At 43.1% G+C, this 18,951-nt stretch overlaps 1 protein-coding gene across 4 annotated transcripts in view; it reads left to right on the top strand.

Annotated features, from left to right (window-relative positions):
• The first annotated feature begins 1,014 nt into the window (after nucleotides 1–1,014).
• RGS6 (regulator of G protein signaling 6) overlaps nucleotides 1,015–18,951 on the top strand; it is a 261,346-nt gene continuing 243,409 nt past the window's right edge. For 2 of the 4 annotated variants that reach the window (XM_079309853.1, XM_079309852.1), the window contains exons 1-2: nucleotides 16,261–16,433; nucleotides 17,947–18,051. In XM_079309853.1, coding sequence (XP_079165979.1) covers nucleotides 16,329–16,433; nucleotides 17,947–18,051 — 210 coding nt within the window. In that variant the 5' untranslated portion in view covers nucleotides 16,261–16,328. Of the gene's footprint in view, nucleotides 1,296–16,260; nucleotides 16,434–17,946; nucleotides 18,052–18,951 lie in introns of those variants that run through there. The other 2 variants (XM_079309854.1, XM_079309855.1) reach the window with 2 other exon arrangements.

The following is an 18,951-nucleotide window of genomic DNA, read 5'->3' as shown; positions in this document are numbered from 1 at the left end:
GGTAGCAGACACCACCAGAAATTGTGCTGGGCAGACTACAGCCATAATATAACAGGACATCCCTGCACATGACAGCTTCTGGTGTCAGTCAGCAGGTTTATGAAATATAAACCTGGTTTTGGTAAGATCCAGGATGTTAGGAAATGGAGGGAACAGAGACACTACACAGGGATTTTAAGGCAGGCTACGCAGTGGGTGAAGGAGCCTTTCCTGTGTGCAGTTGACAGCCTGACTGTGAAGAGTTTCAATAACAATGAGTCTGATGTGTGGCAACCAAACCTTGGAAATTCACAAACTTGGGCACGAAGATAGGCGTGGCTGCCTCCTGTCAATGATCTGCCCTAGTGCATCCCAGCACTGCGCTCTCAGACCGAGGGCCAGTTTGGAGCAAGGTGGGCTTAACTTTCCTTCTGGAGAAAAAGAAATAGAAATCTCATCCAACAGAGAAATCGGTGGGCAATATCCCAAAGAAGTATGTAAGCTACTTTGCCCATGCACTTAATATATGGAAACTCATCCTAGTCAACAGCAATGTCTTTGCCCCCGGGACAGGTCTGTGTGAGAGAGATGGGTCTCCAAGCCGTTTTGTTGGAGCTGTGGTGCTTGTTAAGATGGATGATGCTGTGCAGAGCCCAGGTGTTAGTTAGGGAATCCTGGGTGTTGGGGCAAGGTGGCCAAGAGATGAGACTTTCCCAGCTTCAGATGGAGGACTTTCGCCAAACACTTTAATTATGCGACTCCACACATAAGCAAGATTGCACGAGAGATACAAGGCTTGCCTTCGGCTCCATGCCTTTCTCGGCTGTGCCGAGTGCCCGAGCAGCGGCCGGGGTGGCGGGACCCGGGGGCTGAAGTTCCCCCGCGTTACCGCCAAAGGGCGGCCGGCTCGGCACCGGGTGGCAGCGGCGCCGGGGCCGGGGCCGGGCGGGGCGGTGCGCTCGGGCCGCCCGCAGCGGGCGCTGCGGCGGCGGGGCCGGGGCGGGAGCCGGGGCCGGGGCTGGGGCCGTGCCCGCCCCCGCACGCCCGGAGCGGGCTCGGCGGAGGGTCGGGGGGCGGCAGCGAGGGGCCGGGCCGGGCGGGGCGCGGTGTGCTCGCGGCAGATCCGCCCCGGCCGCCGTCCCCGCCGCAGCCTGCGGGGCGCTGGGGAGAGCGGGAGGTTTTTGGAAGAGGCGCACAGAGGAGCCCCGGGCTGACCGCCGGCTCCGCCCGCAGGCTCACGCCATGCTGCGGGCGCTTCCCCGGCTCTGAGGAGAGGCGAAGGGGCGGCAGGGGACGGCGGCGGCGCGATTGCTAAGGTAATGGGAGAGGGCTGCTCTCCTCGCTGTCTTTTTCATGCTTATCCACATCTGCGTGGCGACCGGTCGTCATTCGGCTGTGCCCTGGCAGCGGCATCCCGGCGCTGGTCCCGCCGCGGAGAGCGCAGCGCCGAGCCGCGGGGTGGGATTTCGCTGCCCGTCGGTAGCAGGTGTGAGGCGTGTGTTCTGTGCGTGTGTTACGTGTGTGTGTGTGTGTGGTGCCCAGCCGGGGAGAGGCCGTGCCCTGCCCGGGCCGTGCGGACCCCGAGAGCCCCGCGGCTGCGGTTCGCCCTCCCGCGGGGTGCCAGGGAAAAGGGTCCGGCCCCGGGTCCCGGCGCAGGGCTCGGGAGGTGCCGGGCGCTGTCCGGGCGGTGCGGGGATCCCACGCCCCGCGGGGCGCGGCTCAGGGGACGCGATGTCCCGGCAGGTGTGAGGGCAGCGCTTGGTGGGGACACAGGACAAGTTGTGGTGCCCAGAAACTGCAGGTCTTTTCGGGGAAGGACGAGAGGGAGCGAGCGCTGGGGTACAGCTTGAAGGGGGAGCTGGTGCCCTGTGGGAAAACTTGGAAACTGTTTCGCTTCGGTAGCGTATTGCAATGATACACTCCCATCCGCCGACAAAGTGCGTTTGCATGAAGACAGATTGGTGTGTGAGAGTAAAGCTGCCAGGCACTCTCCTTCCAGAATGTTAATCTGCTCTGACACTGAAAGCATCTTCTTAGTCACTAGAAGTGATGGCATCAGTATAGGAGTGCGTTGCGGGGCCAGTAAGAAGCTTCAAGTGTTTTTTTTCCTGAGGAAGGTGCTGATTTCTGTATAAGTCACGGCACGCTGGCGCTTGCACGCTGCAGACACATCCCAGCATCCAGGGCTGCCCGAGCAGGAGCTGATGCGCCTGTGGCTCTGAGCTCGGCACCGGCGCTGCCCTCGCTGGGACGGCCTGGGTGAGTCGGGGCTTCCTTGGCTGACCTGTGAGGGACTTGGCAGAGCTGCATCCCAGCTGTAGCCTGCGTGCTGCATGATGCTTCTCTGAAATTAAAGATATGCGTAATTTGCTCTTGATTGAATTTTATTTGCTGACTGCTGGTGTGTAGGGATTGGAAAGCAGGAAAATCTGTTTTTGACCAATAAAGTCATGCTGTAAAACTCACCTTTGTGTTGGCATGTTGCAGCAGATACTGGTGGTTTCCCACCCCAAAGAAAGCTACTTTTCCTATGTGTTTCTTCCTTCTGGAGGAAATGCTTTGTGAGCTGTTAGTGTGGGATTTATTTTTTATTTTTGAGTAGAAGTATCTTTGATATTATCAGGTTTTTTTTTTGGTTTTTTTTTTTTTTTTTGGATGCCAGATTTATTCTAATCTTGCAGATCAGAAGAACTAGGAATTGCTTACTGCGAGGTTATGATCTATAATACTTTCTCACCAGCTGATTTGGAACATTTTCACTATACTTCCTTGTAAATCTGCTTTAAAAAAAGGTCAGATGTTGAAGTGCTGTTATTGACTTGGGGGCATATTGTTACAAGCACAGAATAATAGTGTTCATTGCTTGAATGTGTGTGTGAAATGCTGAAGAAACTGTTTAGACTGAGCCAATATTGAATTTATTTTTAGACGAGCTGTTCCTTTTTCTAATGACCTGGCTAATAGGACAATTGATGACAAACATTCCAATTTTATTCCTAACTGGCTACAAGTGTGATGGATTAATAGCCTATCTTTTTTTCCATTCTGAACTGTATTAGAGAGAAAAACAGTGATTTGCTATACATCTTATACTGAGGTTTATAGTAATAGAAGATTGCTGTTCACCTGATTTTTCTGTTTTTTTTTTTTCTTTGCTTCCCTTCCCTTCTAAGAAAAGTTGCAGTAGGTTGCTGCATAGAGTAATTGTCAATGTTGCTTACCTTAGTTTCTCTCTGACTACCTGTGATGCAGGTAGTACAGACACCTGCTGTAATCAATGATTCCTGGGGATAAGAGGAAAACGTGTGTCCTCTTAAAGCAGCAGTTACCTCTTTGCTCACCACTTACAAGGTGTTTCAATGTCTAGCATGTAATTCTGATGAGCACACTGATATGGCAGAGGTGAGCAGAGCACTTCTCGTTTGTGCCTGTAACTCTGTTTTGTTAATCCTTCTGAGGCAGCTGAGGAAAGCTGAATGCATGGACAGGAAATGCTAGGCTTGTTGTCCGTTTGAACAGGCAAAAAGGGGAGAAAAGGAGAGAGCAGTCCTGTCCCAGCAGACTGCAGCAAACAGATGGCAGGGAAAGAGAAGAAGCTAATATATGTGGAGTAGCAGGAAGAGAAAATAGCTGCAGCGTGTCATTTTAACATGGTACGTTGGGATGCTGTGTTAATCTGTGGTGGAACTTCAGGATCTTGCAGTGCTGTGGCTCAGGCTTCCTAACAGAACTACAAGGGTGTTGTGGGGTGATGATTTTTTTCTTTCTTCAGTAAGAATATGAGTCTTCAACTTTTCGAGAACGAGGGATAATTAACACAAGGGCTTTGGCTGAGTGTACCTTTGATATCTAAATCAAACACTCTATTTGTACAGTGGCAGCAGAAGGATGAACTGCTCCTCCCATGCCCAATATTACAAGAGTACAGTTTTGCCCTTATGATGGGTTATTGTGTTGTTTGTGCTTGTTACCCAGAGCTCCAGTTTCTGGAAGCACATCTTGGCTCTCTAGAGGGGAGATTGTAGGAACAAACAGGTCCACTTCACCGAGCAGCCCTGGGCTGTTTCAGGTAACAAATACTGCGCTTAATTGTCAGAACTGAAGTGTTCCTGTTTCCTCCTGGGACTCTTCTCAGCATCTTCATGGCTGCATTATTATCTATGTCAACTCACACCATGGCATTGTAATTACAAAGAAAACCTGGGTAGAATAAGAAAATGATGTTGATGATTTGGAAGGGTGTTTCTTCTCATCAGATTTTTAGCTGCTGTCCCAAATGTGGTGTAAGATAGCTCTCTGCCTTGTGAAGTATCAAGCAGCATGATGGCCCTGTGGTGTTACTGGAGGTATAATAGAACATTTAACCCTGTTCACTTGCAGCTTGGTCTGCATGAGACAAGCTGATCAGAGCTGTGCTGGCCAAGAGTATTTCAGAAACTTCTGTGTGTCTCTAGGGGTGATGGTGGTTTTTTTCAGAAGCATCTGGTCAGTCACTTTGCTCCTATGGAGTTACACATCTGATTTCCCCAGGCTACAAAATTTCCTCTTTGCATCTTTGAGCATTTACTTATAGTTGCACATTTTCGTGTTCTGAACTTTATTATTATGTTTCTACATCTCTAAATCTATTTTTTCCCTGCAATTTCTGCCTCCATCTTTTAACTTTGGTGACTGTGAGAGCAATGCTTGCATTTTGGTGGTGGTAGATTTATGGGGTTTTAGAGGTAGCTAGAAGACTTCGAAAATTTTTGTGTATCTTTACATCTTTGAAAAAGTAATAATAGATGTATCATAGAGGGTTCTAGATGGTTTGGTTGCAACTTTCCCACAATAATATAGTGGCTTTTAAAGTTTATAAAGGATGATATAAGTGTATCCACAGTTGCATATAGTGGCAACTTAGGAATGAGCTAGTTTCAGTTGTTGTGCTCTGTCTATGAAGAGGAGCAAGAAAGAGGAGCTAATTTGTGTTTTTCTTGTTGGTTGTCAAGCTCTAGAAAGATTGTGGAGTCAAGAGAGACTGCTGCTACCCACTTATGTTGCATCAGATCTCATACTATTTTTTAACATCTCTGCAGCGGGTGGCAAAGAATGCAGAGAGAAGGAAAAAGAAGATTGAAATTTCAGTGAGCAATAAGGTTCTAACATTCTGACATCCCAGGGGCTCTTCACTGTTGTGCTGGAAACAGCTGTGTGTTCCTGGACTCAGCAGCACTGGTACTGCCCTTTGCCTGGTGTGGTGGGCACCATGAGGCAGTGAGGAGGAATTAATGCTGCACTTCTACAGGAATCTTCAATTACACATTACAAACATTATGCCAATGGTAAAGAACAATATTTCATGTTTTTCATTGTGCTTGTAGGACCTGGCATCAGCAGTGGAAGGTTCATGGGATAGTTCAAGATCCTCACATTACAGACCTACTATGCTATGGGGATGCAACCCAGTCAGGGTTTAGATGTCCAGTTTATGGCTCTGTCATCTGTTGTGTGAATGTGGGAAGTCACTTAATTTCACTGTGATTTAATTTATCATTTTGTAAAAGAAAATACTTTTTGCCTGCGTCACAGCCGAGCAACTAGGTTTAGATTTGTGTTCATCAGTGTAAGAGCAATCTGGCAGAGACATGTATTAGCTCAATTAAACCAACTGTCTTATAGTATATTATTATATTATATTATGATTATATAGGAATATTATAGTATAACAGTAGCAATAGTCAAATATATTAGTATTTATAATGTATGTAGCCTATATTGGTATTTGTAGCAGTCCAGTTATAGCATTGTGAAGTTCAGGTTAAATGAACCACAGCACTGGGATTTGTAGGCTTTGCTGAACTGTGTGGATGTCTGGTGTGTGGACTTGAGCTAGCTAATTCAGGAGTGGCTTAAGTGCTTTTACATTGCAATTACTGAAGTGATTTGTGTGTAATTTGCATCTGAAAAGGCTGTGTGCTGTTGTGATAAACAGCAGGGCAGTGAAATCATAGTTTATTGCATCATGTCCTTGAAGGAGGTGGGATGCAACCAGTTGTGTTTATTTGCATCAAGGGTATTTCATGGTGCCACATCTTCAAGGACACCTGTGCTTTTGGGTAGCAAATTTCCCATTTTATTTGATTGCAGGGTACTTGCAATTTTCCATTCCCTTGACAATGAACAACCGGCAGGAACTCTCAGCACTTTGGGGCATTTTAAATGAGATTGCACAGTCGCTGATCAATGCGGGGCTGATTTGTTCTATCAACTTGCATAAGATTGCTTGAAGGGAACTTCATTTCAGCAAACTCTGTCGGGAACAGGGAGTTTAGGTGGAGTAAATCTGAATTTGGAATTTAACAAGCACTGAGCCCTATGTTTTGTTTGTTTACATTTTTTTAAAATTTTAATATTTTCTTGTCAGTCTGTATTAGAGCATCCATTACTTTGTGCATCTTCTCATTCAGTTTTATATTTGAATCAATTTTCTTTTGTTATTTTCACCTTACTGGATGCAATGTAAAATACAAAGTGCAGCCCATGCCCCAGAAGTAGCTTACTGTAGCTGCAATCAGTATTTTCTATGGCACATAACGACAAGGCACTTTCAGAGATGGTGTATTTGATGGACCAGCTTCAAAGAACAGGATGCTCTTAGCACACCTTAACTGATCCAGTGGAAGATTTATATTGGAGAATGGATTAGAAGTCTGCCCTCAAGCTCTGTATTATCAGTACAGTTACCCATTTTCCACAGGGAATGATTCTGGCCAATAAGTTGGCATTGTTGCAGAACAACAAAATACAGCTTCAGCTTTGTAACTGCTGCTTGTTTCAGGCTGATAGTGCTGAATAATTACTGCTGTAGTTTGGGATCACCAATTCACATGAGGCTCAAAGTTGAGCTATAGCTATCTCTTTGCATTTCTAGATTTATATAGCACTGACACTTGTTTTAGTTAAATATTCACATACACTTGCTATCACATTCTTTGCAGCTATCCTTGGTAACAGCATGTTGGCTCAGAGCCTTTCCAAGAGGCCTTGTGCTCACAGCAGTAATATTTTATTGGAAGGGAGATTGATTACCAGTGAACACTGCATTTTTTTTTTTTTTCTGAATTCTTTGGAAGAGGGATGGATGTATTGGAGGCAGTTTCTTCCTGTTGTAACTTTCTGGTCCACTGAAAGAAAATTTAATATGCAAGTGCCTATTTTAACAATTGATTTCATAGAGGGAAAAATATTGCCTAGTTAACCAGCAATTTATATATCAATATTCACTACCATCCACCTCCATTCCATTTTTCCATCTCATTATTTTGGCAAGTCAGGACCTAGTCAAAGTTAGATGCCAAAAATTACTTTATTTTGACTTCCACCCCTATGTTTCCTGGGTGTAACATCCAGACAGTATTTTCAGAATTCTAGAATAGCTAAGAATATCTGCAGATTTAGAAATATATAAAATCAAAATGGAGTGTGTGGCAAGCTGGGGAATGGGGGGCTTCTCTATAAGCCATGGAAGTGGCTTATCAAGAAGCAGTCTGATCACCTGCTGGGTGTCTGAGGCAAATCACCAGTGGCTCACACAAATGGAACAACTGAACTGTCCATCCTGAATGTTTCTGTTAGACAATGAACAGTGTGAGCACTACCACAAATGCTGCAGATGGAGAGAAAATTGCTCAAGACCATGGAGAGCACTGTTTTGGAGGTGGTTTGAGTCCTTGGTGATTCCTGGTTAGCTATATTCTTCTTAGATCACTAAACCATTAATATTTACTTTTTATATTAACCAACATACATGACTGGGAAGAGCAAGTGATTGGTGAGAGGTACCTACAGACACCTACACATTAGATTAGTCAGAGGCTGAGTTTAAACTTGTGTCTATCTGCAGGAAGCCAAGCAACTTGGATTGGCTCATGTCTGGGAGCTAGTTTGGTCTAAAAGATGGCTGTGTTCATACTGCATATTCTTAGCCAGAGGGGTCTCAGACCTCTGGCCCTCAGCTGAGGACACAGTGATTGTTGTGGATGTTTTTTTTTTTTTCCAAGCACAGTGTTTAAAAAACAAAAGTGTGAGATTGTCCTGCAGCCCAACAAAAGGATGAGGTTATGCATGGTAGGACTTGGGACATGTTGGGAAGCTGTATGGTGTTGCAGAACCTATTGGGAGACTGATGCAGACATGGATAAGAAGTAGGAAGCCCAACCCTGTGTAAGATGATCCATGCTTACTCTTGAGAGCAAGTGTTGATGGTGGAGAGCTGTGTTCCCAAATGTGTGTCTGCTTAGGTTTGGAGCTCTACAAAAGAGAACCTGCGAGCAGAATAGCACATCAGGAGCCCAGAGCTTGCTCCCTACCCCAGTACTGGTTGGAAATGTAGACACAGCTGTAGGATGTTTTGAGCAAGTTTTCCACAGGAGAAGCACTTAGTTATGAAAGGGCTATACTACACCTTCAGGAAATGTCTGTGAGAGTAGTAGAAATGGGAAATCCCAGCCTTTATCAGGATCGCAGTTTCCCTAAAAAGAGGAAAAAAGGAACATCCTGGAACTGGGTCCTTTCTTCCTGCTCTGTCAGAGTAAGGCAAAAGAGTCTTGGCTTGTTCTGTGGCCTAGATGTGTGCCCATCCCTCATTCTGCCAGCTGTAGAGTGAAAAAAAAACAACAGTTGAGTTCCTGGGCTTCAACACTGTGAGCTTGTACCTCAGAAAGAGGAGGAATGGGATCTTTTAGAGCACTTGAATTCTCCCAGTGTGAACAAAACTGCTTTCCCACAAGCAAAGAGGAATTTGTTTGACAAAAATTTGAGCATTAAGTGCAGCTGCTGGAAGTGTTTATATTTTGTTCCTTAAAAAAGGCAACAGACTGAGTATTGTTGATAGTACTGCAGTGCTCAGCACTTGCAAGGGGGGGCAGAAGGTCTGGGATGATCTACTAGGAAACTATTTCCAGAGTGACTCCAGTTACAATTTGATGTCCAAACCAAATGATTGAGGGAATTTTAGGTGCTTTGGGAGCTATGCTGCCCTGATTTGAAGCCCACTTCCTTCTCTGCCCCTCCACGCAGGGGAACAGCGCTGCGGTACCCAGGGTGGGGCCAGACCTTCACTCTGTCACTGCTCACTGGGGTATGGCCCCTGTGTGGAGCCCTCATGTCCTCCTCATCAGGCTCAGGGAGGACATCCTTGCAGAGTCTTGACCCACTGGGCATGGTGGTGATGTGCCATGTGTAGATCCAGTCTTTCCCAGAAAGGAGCTGGTGAAGATGGTGGAGTTTTGATCTCAGCTCCAGTCTTCCTGGCTGTGGTCCATTCAGATGGGTGTTGTATCCATTCCTCTTTGGAAAGTTATTTCACTAATTATGTGGGTTTACTTCTGAAGGAGGAGTAGAGGTGAGTTGTGCAGTGCTTGGACAAGTTGCACCCCCCAGGTAGGGCCTGGGGATCCTCTGGGTGGTCTATTCACCTTGTTCAACAGGATCAGCTTAACCATAGGCTGTATGTTGCCTTTCTGTATATACAACTTGCATAGCATGACCAAGTCCTGGTTTAATGAAGTGATGATTAACCAGAAAAAGAACATGAAGAAAAGTTTCTTCCTAGTGCAATTTTAGAGAGATTTAGGTAATGGATGTGAAATATCACCTTAATATTAATGGAGATTAATTGAGTTCAGTGTGATTTTTTTTTTTTTCCCTTCTGTCTCTTCCCTTCTGTCACCTCAATAATGACCTATTTGATCTAAATATTCTAGCAGATCAGGTAGAGATTTTTCTTATTAGGTAATAATGAGTTCAGCAAGGCATGTGGTTATATGATTTCTCATGCAGGTGGAAAGTCATATAGTCTAGTTGCATTTCACTGATTAGAAGAAAATTAACTAGGTATTAATGACATGAAATTGTAATTTACTCTATGATTCTGTGCTAAAGCACTAAATCTCTCATGATTTGATATTAACACTACGTGTCAGTTATAAGCTGCCCTTGAAATATATTAATTACATAGCATAAAGGTAATTTTCACTTATTGTCACCCAAAATTATATTTCAGCTGAGCAATCCTGATGCATATCTCCATGGGAATTCATTTAGCTGATTCTGTTTTCTGTGATTCAGTTTTCTCCTATGTTAAAAAAATCTTTCCAATTTTATCTTGTATGTGCAAGAAATTTTTGCAACTGCAAATTTTGTATATTAAGTTTGCAATTTATTTATTAAGATGCAGAATAGGAGTGGAAATACGATCTTGAATTAATTTGCAAGATCCAGGTGATAATTTCAGGAAATAGTGTTTTGAAGTTCCTTCCTTCCTTCCTTCCTTCCTTCCTTCCTTCCTTCCTTCCTTCCTTCCTTCCTTCCTTCCTTCCTTCCTTCCTTCCTTCCTCCTTCCTTCCTTCCTTCCTTCCTTCCTTCCTTCCTTCCTTCCTTCCTTCCTTCCTTCCTTCCTTCCTTCCTTCCTTCCTTCCTTCCTTCCTTCCTTCCTTCCTTCTTCCTTCCTTCCTTCCTTCCTCCTTCCTTCCTTCCTTCCTTCCTGCCTTCCTTCCTTCCTTCCTTCCTTCCTACCTTCCTCCTTCCTGCCTTCCTTCCTTCCTTCCTTCCTTCCTTCCTTCCTTCCTTCCTTCCTTCCTTCCTTCCTTCCTTCCTTCCTTCCTTCCTTCCTTCCTTCCTTCCTTCCTTCCTTCCTTACCTTCCTTCCTTCCTTCCTTCCTTCCTTCCTTCCTGCCTTCTCCTTCCTTCCTTCCTTCCTTCCTTCCTTCCTTCCTTCCTTCCTTCCTTCCTCCTTCCTTCCTTCCTTCCTTCCTTCCTTCCTTCCTTCCTTCCTTCCTTCCTTCCTTCCTTCCTTCCTTCCTTCCTTCCTTCCTTCCTTCCTTCCTTCCTTCCTTCCTTCCTTCCTTCCTTCCTTCCTTCCTTCCTTCCTTCCTTCCTTCCTCCTTCCGTCCTCCTTCCTTCCTTCCTTCCTCTTCCTTCCTTCCTTCCTTTCCTTCCTTCCTTCCTTCCTTCCTTCCTTCCTTCCTTCCTTCCTTCCTTCCTTCCTTCCTTCCTTCCTTCCTTCCTTCCTTCCTTCCTTCCTTCCTTCCCTCCTTCCTTCCCTCCTTCCTTCCCTCCTTCCTTCCTTCCCTCCTGAAGAAGGAATATTTAATCATGAATCTTTACACTTGCCACTTTTTATGATGAACTAGAAATGCACTGCAACAGTAAAACAGGATATATCTCAACAGTGTTTCTCTTTTTTTTTTCTGATTTTCCTGTCTCTCTGATAGGTACATCAGATACATGTAGCTCAGGGTAAATGCATTATCTGTCATTTGGGTATTTTAGTGGTACTTGATTTGGGAGAGTGTGAAGCACCTCTATTCCCTACATATATGAACTACAAATTTTCTCAGAATTCTCTCTAACAAAATATTTACATTCCTGTGAACTGATTTGCTGTCTCTTAATGAACTCATGCAGATTGTAAACTCCTTGGGATACTCTTTCAAACTCTTCTATGTATTGCACTGCTGTATTGTTTTATGCAGGTATTCAGAGGGAATGAAGTTGCAACTGTGTAACTCCACCACACATAATCTGATGAGAGAGTGCTTGCTGCATTCTTTTCTGAGATGAATTACAATGGTTCCAGTTAGCTGTCTCTTCACTACACTAAACTACAAAAAAAATACTCTTTTTGAATATGTCTACATTTATTAGACTCTAACATGAAATGATTGAAAATTGAAAATGATGCTCAAAATGTTGCATTCTGAATCAGAGAGAAAATGTACAGGTGATATGAAGGAGCACTCACTAGATGATCACCCTCTGGGGCAGCGTTTCCTGAAATGCTGCAATGCAGTTTTATGATAGGAGGAAGGTAATGTATGCAAGGACTGAAGGTGTTGGTATCAAAATCTAGCTCAACTGTAAATTAAATTCACTCTAAGGAAAGGAAATGTTGTGATTGTAAAATGTAACAATGTCTGTGCATTTTTAATTTATATCAATAAAGATTAGACTTCAGGCCTAATTCACAGACAGATTTTGAACAGATTAACATAGTTCCTATGTAAGGTATGCCAGAGAAGAAATAAGTGAAGCACAATCTTTCCAATCCCAAAATGGGTCTGGAAATTAGTGACAGTCACTTAGACAAGAGCAGATTTTATAGTCAGTATGAAAGAAATATAAAATTGTCCATGGGCTCCCTCTTTCTTTCTCTCTTTCTTTGTTTCTTTCTCTTTCTTTCCTTTTTCTCTCTCGCTCTTTCTTTCTTGTTCTTTCTTTTTCCTTCTCTTTCATTCTTTCTTCCTTTCTTTCTCATCATTTCTCATTCTTTCGTTCTTTCTCTCTTTTCTTTCTCATTCCTTCATTACTTCGTTCTCTTTCTTTTAATTTCTTTCATTCTTTCTTACTCATTTTTCTTTCCATTTTCTTTCTTTCTTTCTTTCTTTCTTTCTTTCTTTCTTTCTTTCTTTCTTTCTTTCTTTCTTTCTTTCTCTTTCTTTCTCGTTTTTTCATTTCTTCTTCCTCCTTCTACCTCCTTCTCCTTTTTCCTTGCCTGAGTCTATAAGGACTCCTAGGTGCATTAATTTCTACATAACATGGGGGATTTTTTGTCTGTAAGATGTTTCTTACAGCAATCTTTTTTCCAATGGTATTTTCTGACAGCAATCAAGATGTTTGAGAGCACTAAGGGGAATCTCTTAATTTACTGCTCAGATACTTTCATTGAATTTACACATACACTGAGATTAAATGCTGTCAGTATTTATGACTTAAAATGTAAGGGTGGTTTTCTTTGAAATTTTCTAATTGCAGTTCTGTATGAGGAACTCTGAACAGGTAAACTGGAAAAAATATTTTCTTCATTTTCAGAGCATGTTTTTAATTGGTTATTCCACTTTAAAGTTCACTCATCCTCTTGTGACATATGGGATCCTTATCTCTTTGCAGCTTCTGGTTTGGGAGAGAGGGTCCTGATCAGATAAGAGTGAGAACTCTTACTGTGATTCAGTGCATTTTGTCAGCAGCTGCCTGTCTAATCCAGTGTGCTCATGTTTCTTAGGGGAAGAGCAGAATTGTTCTATAATAAAGAATAAAACATAAAAAGGAAAAAATCAGTGATGGGAGAATGTACCCTCTCTTTTTAGCATATTTTTGGTAATATTTTTCAAAGGCTTAATAGGCCATCTTATCCATAAACAAGGAGTTGAAGACTGCTGATTTTCTCCTTGTGTGTGGCAGAGTGAGAGAATGGCTAGCACAAATGGTTTTCAATTTTTATCACTTTCGCTGCTGAGGAGTCCAGATTGCTGCAAGCATGGCTATTGTCAGAAAAACATCTGTGAGAGAACAGCATCTTTGAACATGGAAGTTGAAATTTATAGTCCATTTATTTTTTTGAAGACATGCACTTGGATTTAGATTGCTGGTGGGTGGCTGCAGGCTGGGAAGAGTTAGCCCTGATAATACAGCAAACTGCCCAGAGGAGGGAGGGGCTGACAGCACTCTTCAAATAGTAATTGGTGAGTTCTTAGCTGGGGGCTGTCTTAATTAAGTTGGAGACCTAATTTAAAAAAAACCAAAACAACTACATAAAATTTTTGTTTTCAGCCTTCCCAGCTAAGTGTAGCTGAAATTTCTTTTTAAAACTAAGCTAGATTCACTTCTGGCTGATACATAACAAACATGTACTTAGGGAAAGGTTTAGAGGGCAAACTCTGTTTTCAGTTTTTGCAGTGTTGTAGGGATGACTTCCTCCTTGTATCTGGAGTAGGCTGGGCTGACAGTGAGGAAAAAAATGGTGTAGATTTTTTTGGTTTGTTTCTTAGGAGAGGACTGTGCAAATCAGATGTGGACTTTTGCATACAATTATATTAATTAATGGGTTGCAAATGCAGCACGTTAACATAGGGTAAAAAAAGCTCTGCTTTGACCATGGGCAGGCTCATTTGTGTTTGCAGCAGGCAGCCCTCTGGAGAAGGATCAGGGGATCCTGGTGGACAAGGTGTCCCTGAGCCAGCAGTGCCCTTGTGGCCAAGAAGGACAATGGGATCCTGAGCTGCGTTAGCAAAGCAGCAGGTCAAGGGAGGTGATCCTGCCCCTCTGCTCAGCCCTTGTGAGGCCACATCTGGAGTGCTGTGTCCAGTTCTGTGCTCCTCAGTACAAGAGTGACAGATTCTGGAGCAAGTCCAGCAAAGGGCTATGAAGATGAAGACGGGACTAGAGCATCTCTTTTGTGAGGAAAGGCATAGGGAGCTGGGCTTGCTCAGCCTCAAGAATAGACAGCTGAGAGGGGACTTCATCAATGTCTATCAGTATCTAAAGGGGGGTTATCATAAGATGGAGCCAGATGGGGTCCCAGAGCAATAGGACAAGAGACAGTGGACAGAAACTGATGCATTGGAAGCTTCACCTGAACACGAGGAAGAACTTTACTGTGCGGGTGAGCGCGCACTGAACAGTTGCCTGTAGAGGTTGTGGAGTCTCTCTCACAGGAGATACTAAAAGCTGTCTGTACTCAGTCCTGAGCTATGTGCTGTAGGGGACCCTATGTGAGTATGAGACCTCCAGTGGTCTCTTCTAACACCAACCATTCTGTGAAGCAGTCCTGCCTCACTGGGTGCTGAGCTCCATTCAACTCCCATATGTTGAAAAGCACAGGCGTAGTAGAATCCGTGGGACCCAGCATTGCTGTGCTCTCACCTTGAAGAGCCAAGAACATGCCTGTGTCATATCACTGTCTCATTTTATCTGTAGGGTTTTTTTCTTGTAGAATACCAGTGAGTAAGAATTCTGTGCTTTTAAAAAAGGCTATAAAGGAAACAGAAAAACCTTGGACAATGGTCAGTGTCCTCACAATTTGTTAGAGGGCTTGGCTTGGCCTGTTAAGGCTCACCCCAGAGCAGCAGTGCCAGGGCTCTGTGGAGGGGATGCTCACACTTGTCTCTGCTTCACACTGCACCTCAGTCCTGCCTTGTCCAGCCTTGTTCTCTGAGATGTCCATCCTGCTGTCATTCCTGCAAAGGTGGCCCTGCTCCTGCTGCTCCTGACTGAAATCCAGCAGCACTCGTGGGAATCACTTTTGCAAATTTCTGACTTCCAACAACAGATAGGTTCATTTGTACTGATTACCTTATGTAGATGTTATGTAGATTTACATGTTAGGCTTATGTAGATCTTCAAAGTTAATGACTCCCTCAATGTTGCCATGAGCAGCATCCTAGCTACTGCAGCATATTACACAGGTTGTTATTGTATTGTTGCACTGGTGTAAATGAAAAGCTTCAAGAAGTGCTATGGGGGAAAATATGGAAGCACCATAAAAGTTCAAGTGACCTGACAGTATAACAAGAACAACAGAATTTGTAAAAGTGGATATTCAAAGTGAATAATGCAAGGAATGTAGCACTGTTAAGTAATGCTGCAGAGGGCTTTTCAGTTAGAAATTGTAATTTTGTTCCTTTAAGAGCATTTCTGCATTGAAAGTTAGTTGCAATTGTTTTCTTTTAAAGCATGCATATAAAATCTCACATATTCTAAGTGGTGAATGTGGTCTTTATATACTGCAGGTGAAGCTGAAACTTTTGTGACTTGACATCTGCTTTCAACTCTGTAATTGCCTTCAGGAAGTTACATAAAATCTCAACTCACTTCCTGCTCTATTCAATTGACTGATGATAATCTTGAGCCTAATTCTCCAATGCCTTGAAATCACAACCAAGAATGTGAAAATGCACATTCGTGTAAATAATTTGAGGTGCTATAATTTGCTAAAAAGTGCTAAAATGGTTTTGCTTTTCATCATTTGTTCTGTTTATTTGTTTCTGCATCTAATAATGTTGCTTAGAGTATTTATTCAATTTTCTTTTTAGCTTACAACATGGCACAACAGTGTAGTGTTTGGCCTTCTAGGAAGACTTGAGGTTTAATAGTGGTTAAAATAAATTGATGTCCTTTAAATATAAAATATTGCCTAAATTGGTCTTTAAAGGGTGACCTATATATGTATATATATATATATATATATTGTTTAACTTGACCTTGAAATGTATTACTGAATTTCCAAATTGGTATATGCATGTACATATGCCTTTTTGTGCCCACTTGTGTGTGTGCATGCTTACCTTATTGTGGGATGACAGATTATGGGAGAATAGAGACAGTGCTGAAGGCAATCTCATCCCTGATAGATTGCAGCTGTACTAATTACCAAAGAGCGGGAGCAGCCTTGCCCCTTAACAGGTCACAGCTATGAGGATAGGTGTCATAAAAGAGTGGGTTAGCTGGTCAGGAGTGAGTTGGAGTCTGCTGGCTGTGCTGTGAGGAGGAAGGCTCAGGTGGTTCTGCAAGGGACTGAAAGGGTAAGATGTATGAGGGACAGACAGGGACAGGTAGGATTAGCCAGTCCTGCAGAAGGAAGAGAGAAAGAGTTAGTGCTGCATGGAGCTGCCCATGGGAAGTTTACAGAGAGAAAGGTGTGGAAGGTTTTAAGATAATGAGGGACTGATGCTTGTGTCAGTCCTGAGTCCACCATTGACTGCTTCCTTGTGTGAGGAGTGGGTGACAATGTCTTATAAAAGAAAAAAATTAATTACTCTGGATTAATGTAGCTTATTTAACCTTGGTTTCTTTTATGTTTTCTTGAAGGGGGTATATCATCTGCTTTTGGCTCTAGTGATGGGTGCCTTGTTACCACAGCAGCCCTTTCACTGATGAGAAAGGACAGAGCTAGGATATGGTCTGAGCTTGTCTGATTCTAGCCTCTTGGCTTGTCCTTGGGAGCTGATAACTGACAGCTAGAATGACTCAGGGCTGTATTATACATATAATTGTATGCTATGTATGTATATTATGTGCTGGGGCACTTTGTTGCTTGTGGCAATGTGAAAGTGGGTAAAGGAAGGAATAGGAAAATATATTTTTCCTAAAATAGGGGAACCAGTTTAGTGGTGAACAGTGCTTTATAAATTAATGCACAGGTTATGCTTGTGTGAACATAATTTTTCTTTTGAGTGTTCTTGGTTTTTTAAGGAAATACATTAAGATGGGATATTTCAGTACTTTCAATGTTAAAGAAATTGAACTTGTCTGACAGTTTTAATGCCAATGTCTGTATGAGGTAATGTTACTTCTTAGATTAGGACAGGTCACCACACAGCTCTGTAGCAGCCTCTAATTTAAATGTAACTTGTCAAATGTGCTGGTGGAAGAAAAATGTAAAATACAGCATTTGACTTAGAACTTAAAGTACCTTTCCTGCACCAGGCCTTTTTTTTTTTTTTTTTTTTTTCTTTTCAATTATGCTGTTGCCTTAAGGTTGGTATGACCTGGAGGAGATGAGGCAGCAGTTCCAGTGCTGTGCTTGCAGAAGATAAGGAGTATTACGTGTGGTTGTGTGCCTGTGTCCTGTTGCCTCTTTCATGAGAAGAGGTGAGGGAAGCTGTTTACTCTGAGCAAGCTGCTATGCCTCTCTGGTTTTCTGCTGCTGCTCCGGGGTTGTGGAGAGCTGGAAGGGGCTGGGAGTGTCTGCAGGCTGGAGCTGTCAGTGTGCCTGACAGTCTGCTCCACCCGCTGTTACAGTGGGGTTTATCTGCCTCACAGCAGGCTGCTGGGCTTTCTCTTTGTAGGTACCTCAAAGCTTCTAGAAAAGTCAAGCTGTTTGTGATATACAGTGGGGAAAGGAAGTGTGTGAAGTATTAGCTGGATATTCTTCTATTGAATGAGGGCTGATGATAAAACATCAGAACTGTGGGAGATGTGTGTATGTGATGACCCAAATTACAGCTGTGTGCAGCTTTGTGGTCCTCGCTCTTGGGGCGTTATCCCACAAACCAGTCAATTCTGTGTGATGAAATCCTGCATGGGGGGAAGTCTGGAGTGTGATTGCCTCTGCACCATCCTGTCTGTCTGCCTGGGAGACAGTTGCCTGTCCTTACCGTGCTCCATTGCAGCCTGGAGTGATGCTGACTCTTGCTCCTGTCCTTGCAGTCTGAGCGACGAGAGGCAAACATGGCCCAAGCACCCACTGATCCGAGTAGCGCCGAAACCGCTGACCCAGAGGAGAGTTCTCCAAATATGATAGTCTACAGAAAGGTAAGGATTTGGAGCTCTGCAAAAATCCCTTTTCTATGTGGTTGGCTCATGAAAGAATCCCATACCCCTGTTGTCAGAGGTATCATTTCAGACTGCTTGGATGCATAGCTGAAAGACTTTTCAGGAAAGTAGGTGTTTCAGACTGTAGTATTTGAGAGCTTGGAAGGTGAGTTCTGTTCAGTGGAAGCACTTGAGCTTGTTAGCATGAAATATTTGATGACAAGCTAATAATTGGAAATTTGTAACTTTTTGTCATATGACTTTAGGTAATTGTTAAAATTTACCACAGCTAGCTAAAATAAGTGTACATGTCTTTCAAGTTTTATCATACTAAGCACAAAAAACCTCCATACAGCAATCTTTTGGTACTTTTTTTCCCTATTGTGTTTCTTGTATAATTAGCAGTTTGATTCTTTGTAGGTCATTGTTCTTACTCCCATGCCTTGCTTAAATTAAAAATAAGAGTATTTTCTCAAATGCTAGGGAAAAATTAATTAGGCAAAGGTGAAACAACAGTAATGTATGATGATAAAGAGTATTATTTCATCATTATAAGATTTCTTATTCTGAAGTACTTTGGTAGTATAAAAGATGAAGGAAAACTATATACTGACCCATTTGAAAAAGCATTGTTTTATTCCAGGGTAGGTGTATCCTTCATCTTTGAAATTTAGTATTTTTGTGGTTTCTTATTTTATGTATTTTAATATTTTATTCAGCCTGCAAAATATTTCTTCTGTAGTGCAAGAAGTGCTATATGGTTCTGATAGAAATTTCTTGCATAGCTTGAATAAGCTACCATTCTGTTAACTTAAGAGCTATAGTGCTAGCTCAGATCAAGTTTCCTTGTCAAGTACAATCCTGGGTAAAATTACTGAAATGTGTTGGAGGTACATGGTT

The sequence above is a fragment of the Erithacus rubecula genome (genome assembly GCF_903797595.1).
Source record: "Erithacus rubecula genome assembly, chromosome: 6".
Taxonomy (NCBI): domain Eukaryota; kingdom Metazoa; phylum Chordata; class Aves; order Passeriformes; family Muscicapidae; genus Erithacus; species Erithacus rubecula.
This window is presented reverse-complemented; position numbering and strand designations above follow the sequence as displayed.